The following is a 25,517-nucleotide window of genomic DNA, read 5'->3' as shown; positions in this document are numbered from 1 at the left end:
CTAAGAGAGTGAGTCATATATAGGTCATATGTGGTGTGTATTTTATGTGTTTTATATTAGTCTTGAGACTGTACGAGTATTAGTGGTTGTGCTTTTTCTTGTGTTTGTGTGTCCAATGTTAGGCATTATTTTTGAGTTGTATTTTTATGATTGTGTGGGTAACTACATATTTACTGTTTGAGCACAGATGAATAGAATTCCCACGTCAGTAACATATGTGCTTGTGTGTGTTTTAGAGGTTTCTGGTAGACTCCTAAAACAAAAGTATGTCCTTAATTGTCTTTCAACAGTGGTCATGCTTCTTCTAGGGGCAGGCAGGTCCCTAGCATTTCCAACCCTGCACAGAGATCATATTTTAGTATATAAGAGCCCAGTGTCTGACATAAGTTAGTCTTGGACCCAATCTTCTTTCTGGTCCTCAAGAGTTTTTGTACTCCTTGGGAGTGACATCATCTCATGAGACTTGGTTTCCTCACTGACAAAAGAGGGTCAACTATTCCTACTTCACAAAGCCTATTGAATACATACAAAATATTCAGCACAGGGCCTGGCACACAGCCATAGACACTTTGCATTTCTATTTCCCTATTAAGTGTTTACTGTATTACTGGGGTAAGGATGATATTGAATAATCATGTATTGAATAAAGAAAAACTGTCCCTGGTTTTAATGGAATGAAATTTTGTTGGTTATTTTGAAGTTTTAATGCATCATGGGAGTAAAAATGTGAGACATGATTCATGTATCATTATGTGTGAAATACACGTAAGTGTAGTTAAAAATCGATAATTTTATACTAAAATGGACATTATTATAATGTTATGGGCATGTCAGATATTTTTAGGTCCTTGACATTTCCCACTTTTCTAAATTTCCATCAAAGAAAAGAGCAGCATGAGGTGGGAGAACCAGAGCAGCGTGTCTGAATTCCTCCTCCTGGGACTCCCCATCCAGCCAGAGCAGCGGGGTGTGTTCTTCACCCTCTTCCTGGGCATGTACCTCACCACGGTGCTGGGGAACCTGCTCATCATCCTGCTCATCAGGCTGGACTCTCGCCTCCACACCCCCATGTACTTCTTCCTCAGCCACTTGGCCTTCACTGATGTCTCTTTCTCAACTGTCACTGTCCCAAGAATGTTGACGGACATTCATACTGATAACAAATCTATTCCCTTTGTGGGGTGCATTTTCCAGATGTATTTTTACATGTTGTTTGCTTGTGTTGATTGTTTTCTTCTTGCAGTGATGGCCTATGACAGGTACGTAGCCATCTGTCACCCACTGCACTACACCACCATGATGAGGGAGGAGCTGTGTGTCTTGTTGGTGGCTGGGTCCTGGTTCTGCTCTTGTGCCCATGCCCTGTTGCACACCCTTCTCTTGGTCCGCCTGTCCTTCTGTGATGATAATACCATTCCCCATTTCTTTTGTGCTCTCATAACACTCCTGAAGTTGAGCTGTTCAGACACCTCACTCAATGATCTAGTCATCTTTACTGAGGCAGGAGTGATTTTCTTTCTGTCAGTGGGTACTATTTTGGGCTCTTATATCCATATTGGTGCCACCATCTTCAAGGTCCCCTCCATCAAGAGGATCTGCAAAGCCTTGTCTACCTGTGGCTCTCACCTCTCTGTGGTTTTTCTGTACTATGGGACTCTTGCCATGGTATACTTCTTTCCTTCATCAAACAATTATGACATCAAGGACATAATTGCCTCAGTTATGTACATGGTGGTGACTCCCATGCTGAATCCGTTCATCTACAGCCTGAGGAACAGAGACATGAAATCGGCTCTGGGGATACTTTATAGAAGGGGGATTACTTTTGTCAAGTGACAACCAGCTGTACATTTTCTTAATTTTCTTAGTGATGCCCCTGTGATGACGCCTTGAAAAAATTGTGTAGGTGATTATGGAAGTTTGCAAAAATCACTGTAATATTTTGCAAGCCCCTTTTCAAGTGTGAGCAAGGCTGTTGAAATACTATGACTAATAGATTTATTAGAAAGGATAAAGTAAGTAGTTAATGTCAAGGACTCATATGTCTTTGTAGGTTTTTTTTTCAGAAACCACAATGTGAGCAAGCCTAAAACTAGGCTTCCAGAAAATATGAGGCCATATGAAAGAGAAACAAGATACCCCAGGAAGCCTTTATCCCACCCCGTGCAACATGGTAGGTGCTTGCAGAGGGGCAATTGACCCCTTCATAGATCAGCTGAGCCTGGCCTGACCAGAAGCACCATCCATTTTAGTCTAGCTCTAGCTAAAATGGCAACCAACAGCATAGTGATGTAAATTAATGATTGTTTAAGCCACTAAGTTTTGGGATGGTTTGATATGCAGCAAAATACAGTGTCAGCCTTTGTCTCTGATACGCTCCAAAATGTTCTTTTCAATGTTCCCGTCCTGTTTTTGGTCCCTGCCTAGGATTTCTTCCTTGCATATTTTTCTACAATCCACATAATTTAAAATTTCCAGCTTCACAGAAAATCTGTGATAGTACTGACACCAATTGCTTTAGCTTTAGATATATTCATTGTTCCTTCATTTTCACATATCCTCAATGTCTGGCTTTGTCAGTGTTTCCCATTTCTGTCAAGTCGAGTACCATATTCCTCATCATGTTAAGTTGTTGCCTTACCTGCTGGAGGAGATATGAATGCCTTGCTATGATACCACAATACATGTACACTTTTTTTCTCTGAAGGAAGACATCACTTCAGAAATATATGTTCTCTCTTCAAGAATAGAAAAGATTTTAGACTAAGATTAGAGTTGTGAATAATAACATGTTTTGTGTAAGTTATATCTTTTAACTCCTTAAGTTACAGATACCATATTGAAAAGATAAGAATTCTCAAATGTAATATGATACATATATTGATTTAGAAAACGATATTCATTTGGATCCTGACAGGTGAGTTTATTTCAAGATTTGTTGAAAATAATTTTAAATATCATAAAATTTGTAATTTGAAATTTAATGAATAATCATAATGTGCATGTTATATATAAATGGGATAACAATCTTTTTTTTAACATTTTTTATTTTTTATTTTTTTTATTGATTTTGTAAAAATATTACATTAAAAAAATATGAGGTCCCATTCAACCCTACCACCCCCACCCCACCACTCCCCCCAGCAACCCTCACTCCCATCATCGTGACACATCCATTAACAATCATTTTTGTTTTCTCCATCATTTTGTCTTTCATTTTCTGTGGTTATAGAGGGTAAATGTATTTTCAAATCTTTAAGATTGTAGAGTTCAGAATGCATCCTTTTAAAATGTGTTTGCTAGTTAATACAGTGTGTCTGATGATTTTCTAAGATACTAACTATTGGAGAAAATATGGTGCTCACTGGAGGCGGAGATTGCAGACTGCAGGCAGAAAGTTCCCAGGGGGTAAGGGAGGAACTGCTGTCTGTGTGGAGTAGGAGCCTATGTGCTGTCAGAGGTGGAGGGTTGTGGCACAGAAAGAGGAAGTAGTCCCCACAAGCGAGTATGAGGAGGGGAGTAGGGAAGATTAGAGGTAGTAGTGATGAAAGGGAGGAGGATGAAGGGGTGGAGGGTGAGTTCAGAGATAACACTGGAGGATTATATGGAGGAGGTATGCGGGGCTGTGATCTGAGGGATCAAAATTAGGGTGTTCAGAAATTTTAAGGGGTTGAAATGCTGAGGAGGAAGGTTTCTGAGATGGTATCTGGTACAAAAGTAGAATTTGGTGGGAAGAACACGATTGGCAGAGGGAAGGGCAATTGTGAAGATAAAAGGCCTGAATATAAGAGATCTCTGACTCTCTGCCATTGTGCTATCTAAAGTTCTCTAAATTTCAGAGAACTTGGAATCAAAAGTGCCATTTTCTGGGCATTGACTTTCATTGTCCAATTTGTATTGTGGCCACACAGAGGTTGATAGAAAATGAACTTTTTAGGTCTGATATCTCCTTCTTGGTTTATGAAGGAGACAGCCCAGGGTGTGGTTTTTGGGGAGGCTGAAATTCAATTCCCCATTTTAGGTGGCTGAGTGAGACTAAGGATCTCTAGGACAGGTGAGATTCTGAGTGAGACAGGTGACCCCAAATCGGTTAGAAATCTCCAAGGTAACAGGAAACCGCGCTTAGAGCCAGACATCTCTAGAGCCAAACGGTTTCTTCTCATGAGGACATATGCTTTCCACCTGCTGTGGCCCTCAGAAACAGTGAGGATCACTGACCTAGCACTAGGATTTTTGTTGAGTTGTCCTAGAGAATGGAAAAAGGAGAGAGAGAGACAGCAGTATCCTCCATAAGAGAAATCCTTAACTCACTCAGCCGAGGTTTGATGTCCAGTGCTGGATGGGCTCTCAGTCACGGCAGGGGGAGATTCCTCACCAAGCAATCATTCTCAGTGCAACACCAGTCCTGGGTTTTCAGCACCAAATATTGGTGCAAAGGCATTGCTCACTGGGATGTGGAGACTGAGGATTGCAGGCAAAAAGTTTATTGGGAAGCTCTCCCAATGGAGGGTGTCTGAAGAATAGACTTCAGCCCATCCTTGGAAGGGGGAATATGAATTTAAACAGTACCTTTCTAGGCAGGGAAATGATAGTTGGTTGGAGGGGGTCGAGTGTCCTAGGGAGGTGCAAGGACCAATATGAAGCCCTAGAGGTGAAAATTTCCCCTGGTATGGCTAGAGGATAGTGGGCTAGGGAGTTATATTTTCTTGGAATGCTGGAGTAGCAGGTGGTGCTTTGATCTGGATGCAGTGAAGGTCTGCATCTCACTTTATTACCATCTCCATGTGGTTTCTTTGTTCAACTTTTGGAAAAGTGCCGTGCTTTCAGACACATAGGCTGTAGGGGGCTTGTTTTCTTCAATGCATGTCATGGGGAACTGAGTCACAGTTCATTAATTATTGCAAACCTAGTGAGGGGGAACCTCCAACATAAACATATTCGAAAGATTTTGGCCAGATTATCCATAAATTTGATTGTGTCTGTGAGAAGACACTATTAGAGAAGCACAGAGCATGCAATCCCATTACTAAATTCCCAAACCAATGTAAAATGTACTTTGTGTCCATCTGAGACTTTCTGCAGACAACTTAAATCTGCCTGATAATTCTAGACTTTGAAAATGAGTTATCTTTTACCGTCCATCAGTAAAAATTATCTCTAAGCAAGAAAAATGTATTCATTTTATTTATCCTTTGATAATTATTTACCATGTCTCTGGATATTTCTATAAATGCATAAATCTGAAGCAAAAATATTTTTTCTTTAAGAATTTAAATTTGTGGGGAAAATGAAAAAATCAGCAGATATCATGTTTTTAAGTAGTATGAAAAGCAGAAGGTTTATTTCACTCAACATGATATCATCAAGGTTCATCCATGTTGCATGTTGTTGCATGTTTGGAAACTTCATTCTTTTTTATGGCTCAATAACATGCCCTTTTATGTATATGCCACATTTTACTTATCCATTAATCTGTTGATGGACAATTGTGTTGCTTCTACATTTTGGCAATTTTGAATAATACTTCTATGAATATTATGGTACAGATTTCATGTGGAGTGAAGTAAGTGAGACACCAACTGCCAGGTATTCTATCATCTGACTCATAGGAAATACAATAAATAAAATCAGAGAGAATGAAAGTCGATTATAGTTTACTAAGGCTTGAATGCTATGCTATATTGAATTTTGTCCTCAAAGAAGAAGACATGTTCCTAATCTTAATCTGCAATCCTGTGGGTGTTATAAGTAAACTTGTAAGTTATAAGTTTGTAAATAAGACCTTCTGAAGATATATTATTGACTGTAGTGTGGACTCATTTGTGAATATGATCTTTTAAACTTCTATTTCATATGGACAAATGGAATAAGGATGGGCCCTAATCTATATTTCTGAATACTTAATAAGAGAGGAAATTCAGAAGCTAGAATCAGAGAAAACCTCAATAGGAGACACAAGTTTTGAGAGATCATTTTGTGACAGGAGTGAGATACAAGACCAGAAAGTACAAGGATTCTGACAAACCTGCACCAGAGCACTGCAGACTCCACACAGAAAGCAAGGGCTTGGCAGTGTGTAGATTTTGGAGTTCTTACCTCCAAATCCTTTAGCCAGTAAATTCCTGGAGTTAACCAACCCATTTTGTGGTATTTGTCCTAGAAGCCCTGGTAAACTATGGCAACGATATAAGAGGAGTGGGGAGTTATGGCCTAATGGGTGCAGAATTTCTGCAGAATGGGTGATGAAAAACATTAGCATTGTATGTTGGTGACGGTAGCACGATATAGTGACTATAATCAATTTAACTGAATTTTATACCTGATAGTTTATAAAATGTGAAATGTTGAGTTGTAGATATATTAACACAATAAAAGTACAAAATAAAAATGAAAAACTCACTTTGGTTCCGAGTTCAAGAATGATGGGAATAGGTTTCAGTTTTAAGTAGTGGAATGAAGATTGGATCATCAAGAGGGTGATATTTGAACAAAACATTGAAGGGGTTAATGTACTGAACCATGAGGATATTTGTAGGTAAAATATTCCTGAGAGTACAGACAATCACTGCAAAGTTGCAGACATGAATGAGTGCCAGCTATGCTCCACTAACAGAAAGGACGTTAGTGTGACTAGACAGGAGTGAGGAGGTAAAAAAGCAGTCAGAGATAATTTTACAGCTAACAGAGCAGAGATGAAATTTTATTTTTCCTTTGAATGAGTTGAATTATTTGTAAAGCACTTGAAGCTCTTCTGCAGAATGAACAACATAATTAAGCTTGAGAAAGGATTGTCCTGGATGCCGTGCTGAGAATAGACAGCAGGAATAGTGCCTTGTATTAAAGAAGGGAGAATATCTGAAGAGCTATTACAATAGTGCAGTTAAGTAACAGTGATCATTCTATCTATGATGATAGCAGTGGAGGTGGTGATGCTGTTGGACGTTAGAACTAACAAGAGTTGCTAATGAATTGACAGAAAGATAAAAGTCAAGTGTTACTCTTACCTTTTGGTTTACATAACATAACTCTTGAAAACTACAATGACTATGAAAACAAAGGTGTATGTATGTGTGAGCAGCAGAAGGTAAATAATAATAAATAATAATAAATTAACTAAAATTTTAATGAAAGCTTACAAAATGCCAGGTAATCTAAGTATGTGTTGTGTTTTACTCTGTTTAGTTCTCTCAATCTTTTAAAGATGTTGACTATTTTTTTAAATTTAATTTAATTTATTTTCCTTCTTTATTTTTTTTAATGTTACATTAAAAAAATATGAGGTCCCCATATACCCCTCACCCCCTCACCCCACTCTTCCCACATCAACAACCTCTTTCATCATTGTGGCACATTTGACTATTAATACCTTCATCCCTCCTGAGATATTCTCCTGTGGGCAATGATGCGGAGATGGCTTCTCTCAACTGGAAGTGCCAAAGAAAGGACACAGGTAAATATTACAGAGGTTCTCTACACAGATGATCCCTTGACAATTCTTAGAGTATCATTTTCCTGATGCCCCAGGTAGCTTGTATCAAGTAACATTATCAAGTATGGCCACTTTGATCACTTCTATTCAATCAATTTACTAAGAATGTCTCCATATCTTTCCTTTTCCATCTGTATGATGAGTACAGAATAGTAGCTTATTGTTTGTTCATTCTTATTTAGTATAATAAATATCGGCAAACTTTAAAAGGAAACTAAACGCATCTGCGTTCTTTATTTTTTTTAGTTAAAAAAGTATATGGAAAATTTATACAGCAAGTACAGAGTTCCCTTATACCTCACCTCTTCAAACATAATTTTCCATATTAATGGGGTGTATCAGTGTGTTAGTTTGTTTTTTTTTAAAGATTTATTTTTTAATTTATTCTCTTCCCTCCCTGCCCCCCCATTGTCTACTTTCTGTGTCCATTTGCTGTGTGTTCTTCTGTGTTTGCTTGTACTATCCAGTGGCACTGGGAAACTGCATCTCTTTTTGTTGTTGTTGTTGCATCATTTTGCTGCATCAGCTCTCTGTGTGTGTGGCACCACTCCTGGGTGGGCTGTACTTTTTTTCACATGGGGTGGCTCTCCTTACAGGGCACATTCCTTGCATGTGGGGCACACCTATGTGGGGACACCCCATGTGGCACGGTACTCCTTGCGTGCGGCAGCACTGCACGTGGGACAGCTCACCACACAGGTCAGGAGACCCTGGGAATTGAACCCTGGACCCTCCATATGGTAGACAGATGCTCTATCAGTTGAGCCATGTCCGTTTCCTGTGTTACTTTTGTTACAACTGATGAAAACATATTATTACAATTAACATATAAAAACATTCCATAGTTTACATTGGTTGTCACAGTTGGCGTTACACTGTTCTATGGTTTTGAAAATTTTTATTCTGGTAACATATGCATAACTTGACATTTTCCCTTATATCCACATATAAGTGCATAACTCTGTGGTGTTAATTACATTCATATTGTGGTATTACCATTTCCACCATCCATTACCAAAACCTTCCCATCACTCCAACAGAAACTCTGTACCTTTCAAGCATTAACTCTCCATTTTTTACCCCATCCTGGACCCTTTTATCATGTATTCTAGTTCCAGACTCTGTAAATTCATGTTATCTAATTATTTCATATCATTTAGATCATATAATATTTTTCATTTTGTGTCTGGATTATTTACTCAGCATGATGTCTTCAAAGATCATCAAATTTGTTGCGTGTATTAGACCTTCAATACATTTTATTGGTGAGTAACAGCACATTGTAGGAAATCATGGCCTTAGAAAATACCCCATGTAAAGGAATCTGAGTGCCCCTTCTTCTCCTTCTGACATAGACTTGCCCCACCTCAAGTGTGCTTTATTGTATTATTAGCAGCCAATCCTTTGCCCCATGCTGCTTTGACCTTTTCATTTTTTAAAAGCTTTAGTTGTTCCTCAACTGCTCCTGCCCACAGGTCCAATTTTTGGAGGGTGAGGTAGAGACAAGCATCCCAGTTTAGTATTTCCAGCTACCACCCCAAAATTGGCACCAGCAGGCACACTTGCTTGCATATAAGGTTTACCTGGTCCCTCTGGAACAGGGCCAGGAGCCCACAAGGGAAGTACAGGCAAGATTCACACCAAACTAGGGACGAGCTTGCAAGGGTGTAGCAAAGATGCCAGGTGCTCCTCGTACTTTTTAAAAAGTTGTTTTTTTCTTGGTTGGGAATTTGCCCAGTTATTGTAAACTTTTAATTTTTTCTGGAGTTTTGAGGAAGACTGCACTGCTGATGTACACAGAAGACAATGCTGAATCACCAGGATTTCGAGAAAAGAAAGTTTATTTAGTAGTCCACCAACAAGGAGACTGGAGGCACACTTCGGATCAATATCAACAAACAAAATGGGCATTGAGGTTTTATACAATCAAGGGAAGATGGGTCTAATGTAGTGGGTAAGGATGGGGTGAGATGGCATGGCCAATCCAGTTTGGGGAAAGCTGGCTATGCGGCATGGTTACAGATAGGTTGAGGTGACATGGGCCAATCCAGTTTAGGAAGGTGGGTTTAAGAAGAGCATGCTCAGTTGAAGTTATGCTTGGTTTTAAAATGGAGGCCTAGCATTCTCAGTGTCTAGAACTGATCAGAGTTAGCTTTAGTGGGTACCGCAAGGATGAAAGGAAACAGTAACTTACCTAGTGAAGCAACAAGCTTTGTATAAATAAACATGAGGAGGTGGTCCTTTGAACGAAAGGGAAGTAGAAACTTCTAGAAAATTCTACAAGCCCGTAAGGGAGGGGTTACTCTGAAAAGTTGGTTAGTGAGTGGTAATTTTCACTTCTATCTTTGCTGGTTGTTCAAAAATTCTAGGGAGAATGGCTCTCTGGAGTATATTATGCTGCCATCTTGGTAGAATGCTTGATTACTCTTTGAAACCATTTTATAGTGTAGGAAATATTTTATTAGAGCCAACCTTTGAGACCCAAAGATATTAATTGTACCTTTTCTTTAATTTAAATTTAAATTTTTAAAGGTACTTAGATAAATGATACATAAAAAATGTAGGGGATTGTTTGCCATATGCCCGTTCCCTACCCCTCCCACTCTTTCCCGCATTAACCATATCCTTCAATTGTGTGGTACATTTTAAAAAATTGATGAACACAAAATAGAGCATTGCCACTAAGCATAGATTATAGTTTACATTGTAGTTACACTCTCTCCCTCACAATTTTGTAAGTTATGACAAAGATATACAATGGCCTGTATCAGTCATTGCAACAACATTCAGGACAATTCTAGTGGCCCTAAAAAGCCCCATATTATACCTATTTCCCCCCTCTCCCTCCCTTCAGAACGTCTGGTGGCCACTGCCTTCACATCAATGATAAAAGTTCTTCCATTGCTAGAATAACAGTAAGTCTATAGTAGAATAACTGTAAGACTACTCTAGTCCAGCATTCATTCCCCAATCCTGAGGATTCTGGGATGGTGATGTTCGCTCTGCCTCTAAATGAGAAGGGGTTTAGATCCCCTGGGGCAAACGGATGGTATTATCTTGCTTGCAGTTGTAGACTCTCTCTGTTCCTTGTGATGGTTGTTGTCCATCATCATTTCCTTGTTATTTGTCCTGGGTGTGTTCAATGAACTGGACAGTAGGTTTTGCAACTCAGTTGAGATTCAGGGCCCGACTGTCACATGGAAAGCCCAAAGATTTAAGTCTCTTGGACATAAGCCTATCAACTGTAGAACTAACTATAGGTTCAACTATAGGTTCACAACTGAGTCCAACTCCTGCAACGCTGGAGAGCATAAATTCCAGAGTAGGACCCACTGGCAGGTTGCCAAACTCTTGAGCTATCAACCCTTCCTTTAGTGTCTGGATGTCTCCAGAGACCTCAGGAGGCCCACTATTTGAGGCCATATTTACTGTGACAGTCAATAAGATCCTGCTGAGATGTGCATAAGTATAAACTATGGAATGACCTTCTGACTCACTTTGAAGACTCCTAGCCATATAAACTCATTTGTCTTTACTCTTTCCCCCTTTTGGTCAAGGACTTTCTTCAGTTGCATTGCTATTCATTGTACCTTAAACTAATAATCTTTTCCCCTTTGCTTACAGGAATATTATAAACCCTTATTTACCTATCCAATTTAATAATTTATTAAAAATTAGCTATGGTCACTGTTGAGGCTCAGACACCCAAGGGAAACCTAGGGCCTTCAGGCATAGGAAAGGGGTATAAGACTAATATAATGGATAATATTTCTTATAGAGCTACCAGGAACTGTTTCTTGAGTTATGGAAATCAATGCAAGGTGTTAATCCTTCACAATCATGCCAATAAAATCAGATAATTGGTACCTATCAGTTACCATAGAGATACATTTTTATCCTACAGTAAAAGAATAAGAATAAGGAAGTAAAACAACAGTAAAAGATATACCATGCTAACCCTAATCAATACAACTGAATTGTTTAGAATTATATCAAAGAAATTAATTTCATAGCGAAATTATTTGCAGGGATTAGAAACATTTCAAAATGACAAAGGTATCAATTAATTAAGAGTATATAATAATTCTAAACACTTTTCCTCCTAATAACAGATCTTCAAAATACACATAGCTGGTCATTTTTAGGACATTGGAATTGTTCTGCATGGTATTGTAATGACAGACACAAGCCATTATACGTTTTGTCAAAACCTATGAAATTGTGTGGTGCAAAGTATAAATCATATTAACTGTAGACCATAGTTAATAGCAATGCTTCAGTATGTATTCATCAATTTAACAAATGCACCACACTAATGAGAGATCTTGTTAACTGGGGTAAGTGTGAAAAGTTGAGGGTGTGATGTATATGGGAATCCCCTATATTTTCAAAGTAACATTTATGTAATCTAAAGCTTCTTTAAAAATGAAGAAAATCCCAAAATACATGCAGCAAATCTCTTAGCACTGCAAGGAGAAATAAACATATCTGCAATTATAGTCAAATATTTCGACACCACTTTCAATTCAAGGTAATGAATTCAATTTATTGAAGAAATAGAATAGCAGTAGGAATATAGAAGACTTAATTCATACTTTTTTAGTTTGCCTTGTCAGCCTAAACAATAAAAAGTATCCTCTCATATTTTGGAGTCTAGAAGTCCAAAAGTAAGGTGTTGACTGGATCATACTTTTTTGAACTCTGTCTGGTACTGGTGGTGGCCTGCTGGAAATCCACAATTCAGTCTCCGTCACTGTCACATGGCCTTTGGCTCCTCTTTCACTGAGCACAGTTTCTTGCTATTAAGGATTCCAAGTTTATCAGATTAAGTCCCACCCTGATTCAGGTTGACCTGACCTTAACTTATGACATCCTTAAAGATTTTATTTATAAATGAGTTTAAATCCACAGGACCAAGGTTAGGTCTTGTATTTATCTTTCAATTCAAAACAGTCTTTCTTCTGAATTCCTAAAAATCATGTTGTTATTAAGAAGCAGACTTGGCCCAGTGGATAGGGCGTCCGTTTACCACAAGGGAGGTTCGTGGCCCTCCTTGACCCGTGTGGAGCTGGCCCACGTGCAGTGCTGATGCACGCAAGGAGTGTCGTGCCATGCAGGGGTGTCCCCCAGGTAGAGGAGCCCCACGTGCAAGGAGTGCGCCCTGTAAGGAGAGCCACCCAGCGCAAAAGAAAGTGCAGCCTACCCAGGAATGGTGCCGCACACACGGAGAACTGACACAGCAAGATGATGCAACAAAAAGAAACAGATCTCTGTGCTGCTGACAACAACAGAAGTGGACAAAGAACATGCAGCAAATGGACACAGAACAGACAACTGAGGTGGGGGGAAGGGGAGAAAAATAAATAAAATAAATCTTAAAAAAAATCATTTAAAACAGAAACAAAAAAACACACACACTCTTTCTCAATTACCCAGAAGCCATAAGCCAAGTCAGTAACATCTCTTGCCCCAAACCTCATCTAAATCATTCATGAGTATGATCAATCTTAAATGAATAATTCCTTCCAAGTGTGGACCTATGAAACCTAGAAAACATATTATCTGCTTTCAATCTACAATATGGAAAGGGATACGATAGATATTTTCATTATAGAAAGGAGGAGATGAAAGGAAATTAGGGGTCATGGGTCCAAAGGAAGTCCAAAACCCAGCAGGCCAAATTCCATTAGATTCCAAGGCTTGAGTGTAGTCTGTGATTTGATTCTGTGTCTTTAGATCAGCGGAAGGGCATCTCCACCCTTTATGAGGTCACAATTGTGGTCATGCTCTGCTGGAGCACTGGGATGTGTCCATCTTTTCCTCATGCAACAATGGTAGCTCCTCTCTGTTGTCCCAAAGAAGTTCCATCAAGCCCAGACCTCGGCATCTATGTTTCTGCCCATGGGCTGATTGTTCCTTCATTTTGTCATACCTCTGTACCTTCACATTCAGGCTGACTGTGTTTTTGCTCTTAAAATCTCAAGTAACTTGTTATTCTATGCAATTCAAGGGGTTCCAAGCCATTACACAAAAAGATCTTCTGCAGATCTTTCCTGTAAAATCACATATCCATTTCTGACTTACTCTGAAGAGGATTGATTGGGTCCATGATTCTTACACTGTGAAGAATAGTATTTTGTGAGGTAATGATTCTGAAAGACTTGAATATCTGTGTTCATCAATATAGAATTCTAGCTAGATATTGCCCTATGTATAAAATAGAACTCAAAGTGGGTAATACATGTAAATGTAAAATCTAAAATTACAAAATATCTGAAGAAAATAATTGAGAAAAACTTTATAGTTCTGGGTTAAGCAAGATAACAGTATACAGTTGTTAGAATATTAAAATTAAAGAGACTGGCTGTTGGAGAAAATACAGTGCTTACTCGGACACGGAGACTGATTAACTATAGACAAAGAAAGATTTATTGAGAAGCTCTCCCAACGGAGGGGGTCTGAAGAACAGACTTCAGCGCCCCCACCAGCATGGTGGGGGCCTGGAGAGAGACTTCAGCCCACCCCTGGAAGGGGGGATTTGGATTTATACAGAACTTTCCTAGGCGGGGAAATGATAGTTGGTGGGAGGGGGTTGAGGGTCCGAGTGAAGGGCAGGGACCAATGGGAAGCTCTTAGAGGTGGAACTTTCCCTGATAGTGACTAGAAGATAGAGGGTTAGGGAGTTATGGTTTCTTGGAATGCTGCAGGAGCAGATGTTTCTTTGTTTTGTACGAGTTTTATCTCCCTCTGATATGTAGGTAGGGAAGGTTTACATTTTCCTTTACTCCCATCTCCTTGTGGTTTCTTTATTTAACCAGTGGGGAAGCGCCATGCCCTTGGACATGTAGGCTTATGGGGGATGGGGTTAGCTTTTTCCCAGTGCATATCTGGGGAAACTGAGCTACAGCTTCTTAATTACTGCAAACCTCTAACACTGACTATCCATATGTTGGTGAGGATTAGAAGGGCTTGAACTATTGTGCACTGTTGTTGGGAACAGAAATCATACAACACCTTTGCAAACTCACTGGCAGTTTCTAAAAATACTGATTGGACACTTAAGATATGATGTTGTTATTACACCCTTAGGTATATAACCATGAGAAATGAAAGCACAAATCCATTCAAAGAATGATTTATATTGTTCAGACTAGCTCTATTTTTAATGGTCCAAAATACGACACAAATGAAATGTTAAGAAACAACAACTTAAATATTAACCAACCCCTGGAATACTACTCAATAACAAAAAAGAATGGACTCATAATAAAACACCAACCTGGATGACTCTCATATAGTTATACTTAAAGAAGACATTCACATGCTGTGTGATTTCATTTACATTAAATTTTAGAAATGACAAACTAATCTTTAGTGTTAGAGAGCTGATCAGTGGCTTCCTGGTTATAGAGAAGAGGGCTTGAAGAAGAAAATTGTGGGTGGAATCTCTTACATAGTGGGATGAGGAAATATTTTAGGGAGTTGGATATTTTCACTGACTTGATTGTTGTGATGAATGGTTTCCTGAGTGGATCCATAGGTCAAAACTTACCAGCATGTATCCTTTAAATATCTGCAATTTATTGCTCATTCATTAAACATCCATAAGCTTAAAATAACTAGAAGAGAACAAAGGTATAGGTAATTTTTTTAATTTGAAAAATTATTGAAGTATATCACTCATACATAAGCATATCATAGATAGTAAGTGTATAGTAATAGTTGTGAACTTACAAAACAAACATACATAACAACATAGAGGGCTTTCATACCTCATCCTACCACCAATACCTTGCATTGTTATAAAACACTTAACTAATGATTAAGAACATCCCCCCAATAATACTATTGTATTAGTAGGGTTCTGTAGGGAACAGAATCAACAGGAGATAACTGTAAATAGCCTGAAATTTTATAAGATTCATGTGAATGTGGGGATGCAGAAGTCCAGGTTCCACAAGCAGGCTGTAAACCAGGAGCTCTGATCAAAATCCAATGAAGGTCCATGATGAGTTTCCAGGACTGTCCAAACTCAAGACATGAAACTTACACAATTTGTCATATTGTAAGGGAAAAGGTTAGGGAAGAAGACATAAAGCTGTTCATTTTATGTACATATACAACCATGCTCATAATGAAACAAGGAAGAAAGATTCATAACTATTACAGTCCTCATTTCTGTAACTGGTCACATGGTTGAAATTGATATTTATCACTACCTTCTTCCACTACCCATTCCATGATCCCCATACCTTCAGCAAGTACTTTGGCTCGCCATAAGTCTTTGCCTGGTGGGGGGACCCAAACTTTCATTCCTGAAGATTCTGGCCATTGCTAGTCCTGCTTGGATTGGGGTGTTGCAATTTTCCACTGACTAAGCACAGGGCATGGCAGTACTAAAAGATGCCCTAGAGGATCTCCTGTACTCCTGCCAAACTCTTCTTTACCCCCATTTTGTAGATGCAGTCTTATTTCCTCTTGATACTTAAGAGCAATCACACCAGCCAGTATATTAAATCCATTCTTTGTTGATTCAGAGGCAAGAGAAGTCCAAAGTGGCCAGGTGGCAATCTTAAGTTCCAGTCCAATGGAATCATTGTTGTGTTTCCGCGTGACAGCTCTCTTTCTGTTGGAACTAAGTCCAGTAGACCAGCAGAACTTAAGTTTGCAGGGATAGAAAGCAAAAATTTTCCTAGTGGAGTATTAGGGGTAATAGTGAGTAGTGCTAGTCCCATTTCCACCCCTTGATTCCTGGACCCATGTATCCTGGCTTGGGGAGAAAAAGCACCATAGAGTAGACACTGATTTAGAGCATACACACCCTGCTGGAGCACACTGCTCCAGCCCTGCAAGGTATAGCCTCCTAGTTGGCACCATAATTGCAACTTCAAAAGGCCATTCCACTGTCTATCAATGCAGCTACTTCAGGATGATGGGGACATGGTAAGACCAGAGAATTCCATGAGCATGTGCCCATTCCCACACATCATTTTCTGTGAAATAGATTCCTGGATCAGAATTGTCTCAGGTCTGGGAGGAGGTCCAGACTTCTTGGGGCAGGCCAGAGCCTGGGTAGTGCATGCTGGAGTTTGGTTGGTACCTGTTTCAGGGGTGGGAGGAGGTCCTGACTCCCTGGGGCAGGCCAGAGGTACGGCAGTGCAGGCTTTAGTTTGGCTGGTTCCCACCTCAGGTCTGGACCCCCTGGGTAGGGCTGGAAGCTTGGCGATACAACATTGACAAAGTGTGGTCTCCACAGGGTAGGCCACCACAGGTTTATCTGGTAAAGTCTCAGCATAATTTAGGGTTCCAATGTCTCCAACAATATTATCATCATCCCGTATGCCTCCATCCCAGTCCTCTGGGTTCCACTCCTTTCCAATCAATGCCTCATTTTAACTGCATATACCCTTTAGTTTTTCTTTGTTACTCTGCTACTCATACAATGAAAGTCTGAGCCTGGTTCTCAGTTATCTGAAGTATGTGGCTGCAGGACACAAGATTTTCTTTGAGAGCACAGGTAGAAATGCTGGTGGAATTTTTATTGGGATTGCATTGAATCTGTATATCAATTTGAGTGGAATTGACATTTTAATGATATTTAGTCTTTCAATCTGTGAGCATGAAATGTTCTTCCAATTATTTAGGTCTTTTGTGATTTTTTTTAATGATGAATTATAGTTTTCCAAATATATGTGGTTTACATCGTTCGTTAAGTTTATTCCTAAATATATGGGATTTATCTGTCATATTTTATTTCCACCACTCGTTTCACACCTTTAGTTACTTTCATTTTACTTTTAGTTACTTTTGCTGATATAATATTCATTTCTAGTCTTCCTTCCAAGCCTCTCTATTCTGTCTTTTCTTTTCAGACTGAAGCATATCCTTTTGAATTTCCTTTAAAGCTAGTCCCTTTGGTGCAAACTCTCAGTTTCAGTTTATCTGTGAATATTCTATGTTCATCTTCTTTTTTTTTTAAGATTTTAATTATTTATTTATTTCTCCCCCTCCCCGCCCCCAGTCGTCTGCTCTCTGTGTCCATTTGCAGCATGTACTTTTCTGTGACCACCTCTATCCCTATTAGCGGCCCTGGGAATCTGTGTTTCCTCTTGTTGTGTCATCTTGTTATGTTAGCTTTCCATGTGTGTGGCGCCATTCCTGGGCAGGCTGCACTTTCTTCTGCGCTGGGTGGCTCTCCCCATGGGGCGCACTCCCCATGCTTCGGGCTCCCCTACACACTGGGGACACCGCTGCATGGCAGGGCACTCCCTGTGCCCATCTGCACTGCGCATGGGCCAGCTCCACATGGGTCAAGGAGGTCCTGGGGTCTGAACCGTGGACCTCCCATGTGGCAGGCAGAAGCCCCAGCCATTGGGCTAAGTCCACTTCTCCACCTTCATTTTTAAAAGATAATCTTGCCAGATATAAGATTCTTGACTGGAAGTTTTTCTTTTGCAGTATCTTAAATATATTATACCACTGTCTTCTTGACTCCATGGTTTCTGATGAGAAATTGGCACTTAATCTTATTGGGAATCCCATATACGTTGTGCATTGCTTTTCTCATGCTACCCTCAGAATTCTCTATTTTTGGCATTTGATGTTTTGATTAATGTGTGTCTCAGATTAGGTCTATTTTGATTTATTGTGATGGGAATATGTTGTGCTTCTTGGACATGGGTATCTATGTCCTTCAATAGGGTTTGGAACTTTTCTACCATTATATCTTCACATATTCCTTCTGCCCATTTTCCCTTCTCTTCTCCTTCTGTAACACCCATGACATGTATGTTTGCATGTCCCTTGCTGTTGTTTAGTTCCCTGAGACCATGTTCAATTTTTTGCATTCTTTTCTTCATCTGTTCTTTTGTATGTTCACTTTCAGAGGCCATTTCTTCATGCTCACCAATCCTTTCTTCTGCCTCCTCAAACCAGCTATTATATGTTTCTAGTGTATTTTTAACTTCATTTACTGCATCCTTCATTCCCATAAGATCTGGTATTTTTCTTATGTATTCATTCAAATTCTTCTTTGTGTTCATCTGATGTCTTCTTAATATCCTTAATCTTTTTAGCCATCTCATTGATTTTATTAATGAGATTTGTTTGAACATCTTTGATTTGTTGTCTCAACTCATTTTTGTCATCTGGAGGCTTATCTTGTTCCTTTAACTAGGCCATATATTCCTGTTTCTTGGAGTGGATTTTAATTTTTTGTTGGTGATTGGAATCTGACTTACTAGATGTATTTATTCTGAGTGCAGTTTCTCTCTTTAGTTTATGACTTTCTTGCCCTTTCTCCCTTGCTGGTTGGATAGTAGGAGCCAAGGATGTAGTTGGTGCTGTAAGTTGTGGAGGTTCAAGCCACCCTCATTGCCCCAGGGACCAATGAAACTTTTCCCAACTTGATTCTTTGCCAGGGATATGGACAGAGCCACAACCATCTATAACAATTGAATTCATGGAGGTCTAGACCATATTTTCCCAGAGACTGATGAAGCTTCATGCCCTTTTCTCCCTTGCCTGTGCAGGGATGGAGTTGTAGGTGTGGGTAACAATCTCTGCTGTGTGGGTCCAAAATATCTGCATTTGCCCCATATACTTCTGATTATTCTGTCAGTGTTAGTGAAATATATGGGCAGTTACCCAGAGAGACTGGTGTAAGGCCCACCAGCTTCCTCCCTACTAGAACTGGGGCAGAAGACTAGGTTAGGCTGCAGGCCAACCTGGGTGAAAGAATCCAGTCCATAACATCACTGTGATTTCCAGTCAACCCAGCTGCCCTTCATGCTGTGGGTGCAGCAGACAAAATGGTGGCTACTGACCTCTTTCTGACATGGTCAGTGTCAAACTTTAGCTGTTCTTTTGGTTATACATTAGCCAGCTAAATTTACTAATCATTAACTGAGGTCATCACAACCGTCTCTTCATCTCATGTTCTTGGGAAATGGAGCTTCCAATTCCAGTCACAGAAAACTAGTAAAGGATCTTGCACTGCTAGTGGAGGATGATCACCAGCCTATGAGGCATGGTCTGTATTTTCCTGAAGAGGCTGACTCGGGTCCCTCCATCTTCCTCCTTGCCTGTGGTGGGGCTGGAGCTTTTACTATAGCTGCAATCTCTTCTGAATGGAAAGAAGCCAGTCCCTAACAGCACTGTGATTTTTAGTCAGCCCAGCTTCCCCTTGTGGCAGGGCCAGAGTTAAAATTGTGGCTACTGGCCTCTTTCCGATTTGGTCAGGTTCAAATGTTAACTGTTCTGAGGATTATACTTTAGCCAGATGAATTTGCTAATCAGTAGTTCAAGGTGGTGCCCAATGTCTCTTCTTTCTCTGGTTTTGGGAATTGGAGCTTCCAATTCCAGCTGCAGAATAGCTCCTGAGGCAGCTTGTGCAGCCAGTGGAGTATGGGCACCAGCCTCTGCAATGTAGAGTGCTCTAGTTATGAATCTTCTCTGCATCTGGGCAGTCTTCTCCTTCCCTTCTTTCACGGATATTGCAGGATGCCCTTCTGATCTCCTGGAGCCCCCAAAAGGGTGCTTTGGATAGCTCTGGGTAATTACTAACTGCCCTGAACCAGGAGTTGATTCTAGGAGCTCCTTACTATGCTGCCATCTTGCTGGTTGCTATAGCTAAATTTGAAAATTTTATAAAAATTAATGAAAATTAGGTTTTCATTAGAAACATTTCCAGAAAAATCTTCAGGCAAAGATGGTTATTGATAAATGCTATTGATCGTTTAATGAAGAAATAATAGCAATTCCATAGAAACTCCTCCAAAACATTGAAAAGGAGTGAATACTCCCTGTGTTAGGTTGAGTTATGATCCCCAGAAGAAAGCATCATCTTAATTTTAGTTTACAGTGGTGTGAACTCATTGTGAAGAAGAATGTTGAGGATGTTTTATTAGTTATGGTGTGGCCATGTGAAACAGTATGGTTCTTATTCCTAATTACAGGCTGCAAGAAAGAAATCTTCTGGAAGAAAATAAGGCTCACCCGATTGTGGAGAAGGAAAGAATTTATTCTCAATTTTGCAAGAAGGGGTGCACAACCAGAAAACGTGGCTGGTGCCCCAAACAAAGAAAAATGACACAATTCATACCCCTAAGCCTAGCACTCAAGCCCTTACTCTGTTTCTCCATTGATTGGATACGTTAGAGGTTACAGCCTATCCGAGAAGATCTAACTTTCCCGTGCAAAAGTTGGTGATTAATTGTTTCCCCCATATATTCCAACCATTTTAGTTTTTACTTGCTCCCCTTTGCCAAACAAGGAATGGAATTTAGTGCTGAATTGGTATTGATTTAGCTCTTTTTTGGGCATCTTTTTTACTGTCTATAGGACTGGCTTAAGCTGGTTTCCTTTGCTCCTGCTTAACCCAGGAGTAAGAGACTGAGGCAGTAGGCTGCCAGGTTTCATTAATTAATATTTTCTTCCTTTATGTGAAAACTAAGCTAATCTTCATTTCTTACTCAGATGTGTTTTACAATAGGAGAAATGTTAGTAATAGAGAGAGAAATTCACAGGAAGGAGCAGGAAGCTAGAAGTCAAGGGAACTTGGAAGAGAAAGGAGAGGAAAGCTCCATGTGAGAGAGAAAAGATGGGGAGCTCCAAGGAGGGCCAGCAGACAGCCCCTGGACACCACAGGCTTTAGGAAGAAAGCATTGCCATGATAGCACCTTTGTTTTGGCCTCTTCCTAGCCTCAAGACCATGAGCCAATGAAGTCCCACTGTTTAAATCTGCCTGTTGCATGATATTTGCTTTATTAGACAGAAAACTAAGATACTTAGCACAGTGAGAGATCTATTATCCTGATACATACACGCTGCAGAAAAAGGATACAATCCAGCAATGCCTCTCACTTATATAGAAAGAAATATCCTTACACAATATTAGCAAATTTAAAAAAATTTTTAATTCATTTTTTAACAATACTACATTAAAAAAATATGAGGTCCCCATTCACCCCCCACAGCCCCCACCCCACCATTCCCCCCACAGCAACACTCTCCCCCATCATCATGACACATCCATTGCATTTGGTGAATACATCTCTGGGCATTGCTGCACCTCATGGCCAATGGTCTACATCATAGCCCACACTCCCACGTTCCATCCAGTAGTCCATTGGAGGATCTTCAATGTCTGGTAATTGTCCCCGCAGCACCACTCAGGACAACTCCAAGTCCTGAAAATGCCTCCACATCTCATCTCTTTCTCCATTCCCTACCCCCAGCAGCCACCATGGCCACTGTCTCCACACCAATGCCACATTTTCTTCGATTACTAATCACAATAGTTCATGAGTAGAATATCAGTAAGTCCACTCTAATCCATACTCTATTCTTCTATCCTGTGGACCTTGGAATGGTTGTGTCCACTCCACATCTATATCAAGAGGAGGCTTAGATTCCACATAGATGCTGGATGCAATTCTCCTGCTTTCAGTTGTAGGCACTCTTGGCTCCCTGGTGTGGTGGTTGACCTTCTTCACCTCCATGTTATCTGAGTGGGGTAAGTCCAACAAACCAGAGTGTAGGAGTTGCAAGTCTGTTGAGGCTCAGGGCCTGGCTATCACATGGTCAGTCCAGAGATTCAGGTCCCCTGGGTATACACTAAACCCCAGCACCAACTACAGATCTGGTAAAAGTAACAGGAGAGGCTTTTTAACAAATATCACATCTGAGTCCAGCTCCATCACACAGAAACATAAACTCCAAAGTAGGGCCAGCTGACATGGCACTGAACTCCCTCTGCCATGACCATAGAACCTGTGGGTCTCTGTAGCCCTCAGAAGAACCAATACCTGGGGTTGTATCTACTTTATCTGTCTCTGGGACCCTGCTGAGGTGTGCATAAGGGCAACCCCTCTGATAACCTCCCGACTCATTTTGGAGACTAATAGCCATATAAACTCATTTGTCCTTTCCATTTCCCCCTTTGATTCAGGTCAAAAAGCATTTTTAACTCCTGGTATTATATGTAGACAGAGATATTCTGCTGGTCTGAGTTGACCTTTTTATTCAAGGTCATTTTCTAATTACATCATCAGCTGGTACTTGGTAGTAATCCCTCGGCACCAGGGAGGCTCATCCCTGGGAGTCATGTCCCACACTGGGGGTTAGGCAACGCATTTACATACTGAGTTTGGCTTCAAGAATGGCCACATTTGAGCAACACAGAGGCTCTCAGGAGGTAAATCTTAGGCACCCTACAGCTCTAGCCCTTGTTCTTATTTAAGGTGCACAGGCTCACAAGTATAGTCATTAGTATCAAGGGCTCATTGTTGGATCTTCCTTCTTTTTTGGTCTTTGCCGTTGCACTTGGGGGATTGTTGCTGTTCCTTTAGGGAATGTGATAGAGCTCCCCCTTAGTAAGTTTTTATATTTCAAAAAGCTTTATACAAAATTCATTCCCCTGGGTCTTCATTGTAGCACTTATGGAATATTTAAATTTTGATTTAGGATTGCTTTGGACCTCTTAAAATGCATTTATTTTAATAAAAATTATCATTTTTCAATTACTGAAAGTTCAGCATTTGGAATGTGAGTTTTTCACTTTTTTACTCATTTGAACTGATCTTTTAAAATCTTATTTCACCTGTGATGTGTAAAGGCCTCAGCTGGAGTCTGCTATCCAATATGAGGGTATTATGTGTGTGACCAAGTATGTCACTTGTTGCCTGAATGTGAAGAGGCACGCTTGTGCAGTTGGTGTGTGTCTTGTATGTGTGTGTGTGATGTAAGTGACATTTTGCTAGTTCATCTGTCGTGGCTGGTCCAGGATTTGTGTTTGTGTATGGTTGTGTGGTTTCTCTTTTTTTTTTATTAAAGATTATTAATTTTTATTTTTCCTTACCCCCTTGTTGTTTGCACTTTCCATGTCTTTTTGTTTTCCTTGTTTCTTTAGGAGACACTTAAACCTGGAACCGAACCTGGTACCTCTGATATGGGAGGGAAGTGCCTAATTGCTAGAACCAACCCCATTTTCTGCTTTGCTGTGTCTCTCTTTGTGTTTTTCTTTTTTTGTGTATGTATCTCTTACTGTGTCAGTTTGCTGTGCATCCCAGATGCATCAGCTCACTGTCTTGCTCATCCTTTTTAGGAGGCACTGAGAATCTCCGCTCTCTGCTTTGTTCTGTTTCTCAATATGTTTTTCTTTTTGTGTCTCTTGCTGCATCAGATTCCTGTGCCTGCCCATTGCACCAGCTTGCTGTCTTCTTTAGGAGGCACAGGGAACTGAACCAGGGACTTCTGATGTAGTAGGCAGGAATTCAATCGCTTGAGTCACATCCGATTCCCTGTGTTGTTGTAACTTGTGTGCTGTGTTTTCCAACTTTGTGGGCATTATTTGTATATTATGTTTATATGACTGTGTGGCTAATTGAGACACAGGTTTTACTCTGTGATCACAGCTGGTTGAATTCCCAAATTAGCAACTTATACGTTTGTGTCTATATGTGTGAAAGTAGTTCATGCATGTGCCTTAGGGTTTCTGATTGATTCTTATTAAGAAAAATATTACTTAAATTCTCTCTCAATAGTAGCCATATTTCTTCTAGGATTGACAGGTTCCTGTGCATTTCCACCAGTGGGCTAGCATCATACTCTCAGTGTCTGCTCTAAGTCAAAGTAAGGTCCAATTTTCTTTCTGGTCCTTACAAGGTTTGTAATCTTAGGGAGTGACTTCAGCCCTCTTAGATTCAATTTGTTTACTAGTAAGGGGGACAACGATTCATGCTTCAAAATGCCCTGTGAGGTGTATGTAAATGGGGAAATACACAAAAATTACCCACTACAGGGCCTGGCACACAGACACAGAGACTTTGTATTTAGGCTGTTAATCCATAAATATTTGTTAAAGGAATAAAAATGTCCTCTGTCCTACATGGAAGGAAATCTTATTTGTTATTGTGAAGTCTTAATGCATCATTGAGGAGAAAGTATGAGAGACTGCTGATGCATGCATCAACAGTGTAAAAAATAAACATAAATGTAGCTTTCAATCAATAATTTTATCTTAAAAAGGATATTAATATAATGTTATGGGCATGTTCACTCTTTTTAGGTCCTTGACATTTCCCACTTTCTAAATTCCCCAAAAAGAAAAGAGCAGCATGAATTCTGAGCAGCACATTTGAATTCCTCGTCCTGGGACTCCCCACCTGGCCAGAGATGCATGGCGTGTTTTTCACCCTGTTCCTGGGCATGTACCTCACCACGGTGCTGGGTAACCTGCTCATCCTCCTCCTCATCAGTCTGGACTCTCGCCTCCACACCCCCATGTACTTCTTCCTCAGCCACTTGGCCCTCATGGATGTTTCTTTCTCATCTGTCACTGTCCCAAAGATGTTGATAGAAATTCATAGTAACCACAAATCAATTCCTTATGAGGAGTGCATTTCTCAGATGTATTTTTACATATTATTTGCTTCTATTGAAAGTTTTCTTGTTGCAGCAATGGCCTGTGACAGGTATGTGGCTATCTGTCACCCTCTGTTCTACATCACCATCATGCAGGCAGAGCCATGTGTCTTGTTGGTGGCTGGGTCCTGGTTCCTCTCTTGTGACCATGCTCTGTTGCACACCCTTCCTTTGGCCCCCCTGTCCTTCTGTGCTGACATTAAACCACCCCCACTACTTCGGTACCATCACAGCCCTGTTTAAGTTGAACTGCTCAGACTCCTTGCTCAATGAGCTAGTCGTCTTTACTGAGGCAGGCGTGATTTTCTTCCTGTCAGTGAGTGCTATTTTGAGTTCTTATACCAGCATTGCAGCTACCATCTTCAGGGTCCTCTCCACCAAGAGGATCTGCAAAGCTTTGTCCCCCTGTGGTTCCCACCTCTCTGTGGTGTTTCTGTACTATGGGACTCTTGCCATGGTGTACTTCTTTCCTTCATCAAACAATTATGACATCAAGGACATAATTGCCTCAGTTATGTACACGGTGATGACTCCCATGCTGAACCATTTCATCTATAGCCTAAGGAACACAGCCATGAAATCGGCTTTGGGAATACTTTACTGA

General features: G+C 40.2%; 1 protein-coding gene across 1 annotated transcript; it reads left to right on the top strand.

Annotated features, from left to right (window-relative positions):
- The first annotated feature begins 894 nt into the window (after positions 1-894).
- LOC131279366 (olfactory receptor 1J4-like) lies at positions 895-25,517 on the top strand. The gene is given in 3 exon segments (XM_058301359.1): positions 895-1,832; positions 24,622-25,107; positions 25,109-25,517. Coding segments are annotated over 3 exon segments (1,833 nt in total).

This window comes from Dasypus novemcinctus, chromosome 8 (assembly GCF_030445035.2).
Source record: "Dasypus novemcinctus isolate mDasNov1 chromosome 8, mDasNov1.1.hap2, whole genome shotgun sequence".
Lineage (NCBI taxonomy): Eukaryota > Metazoa > Chordata > Mammalia > Cingulata > Dasypodidae > Dasypus > Dasypus novemcinctus.
Note: the sequence above shows the minus strand (reverse complement) of the source record. Positions and strands in the feature narration are given on the sequence as shown.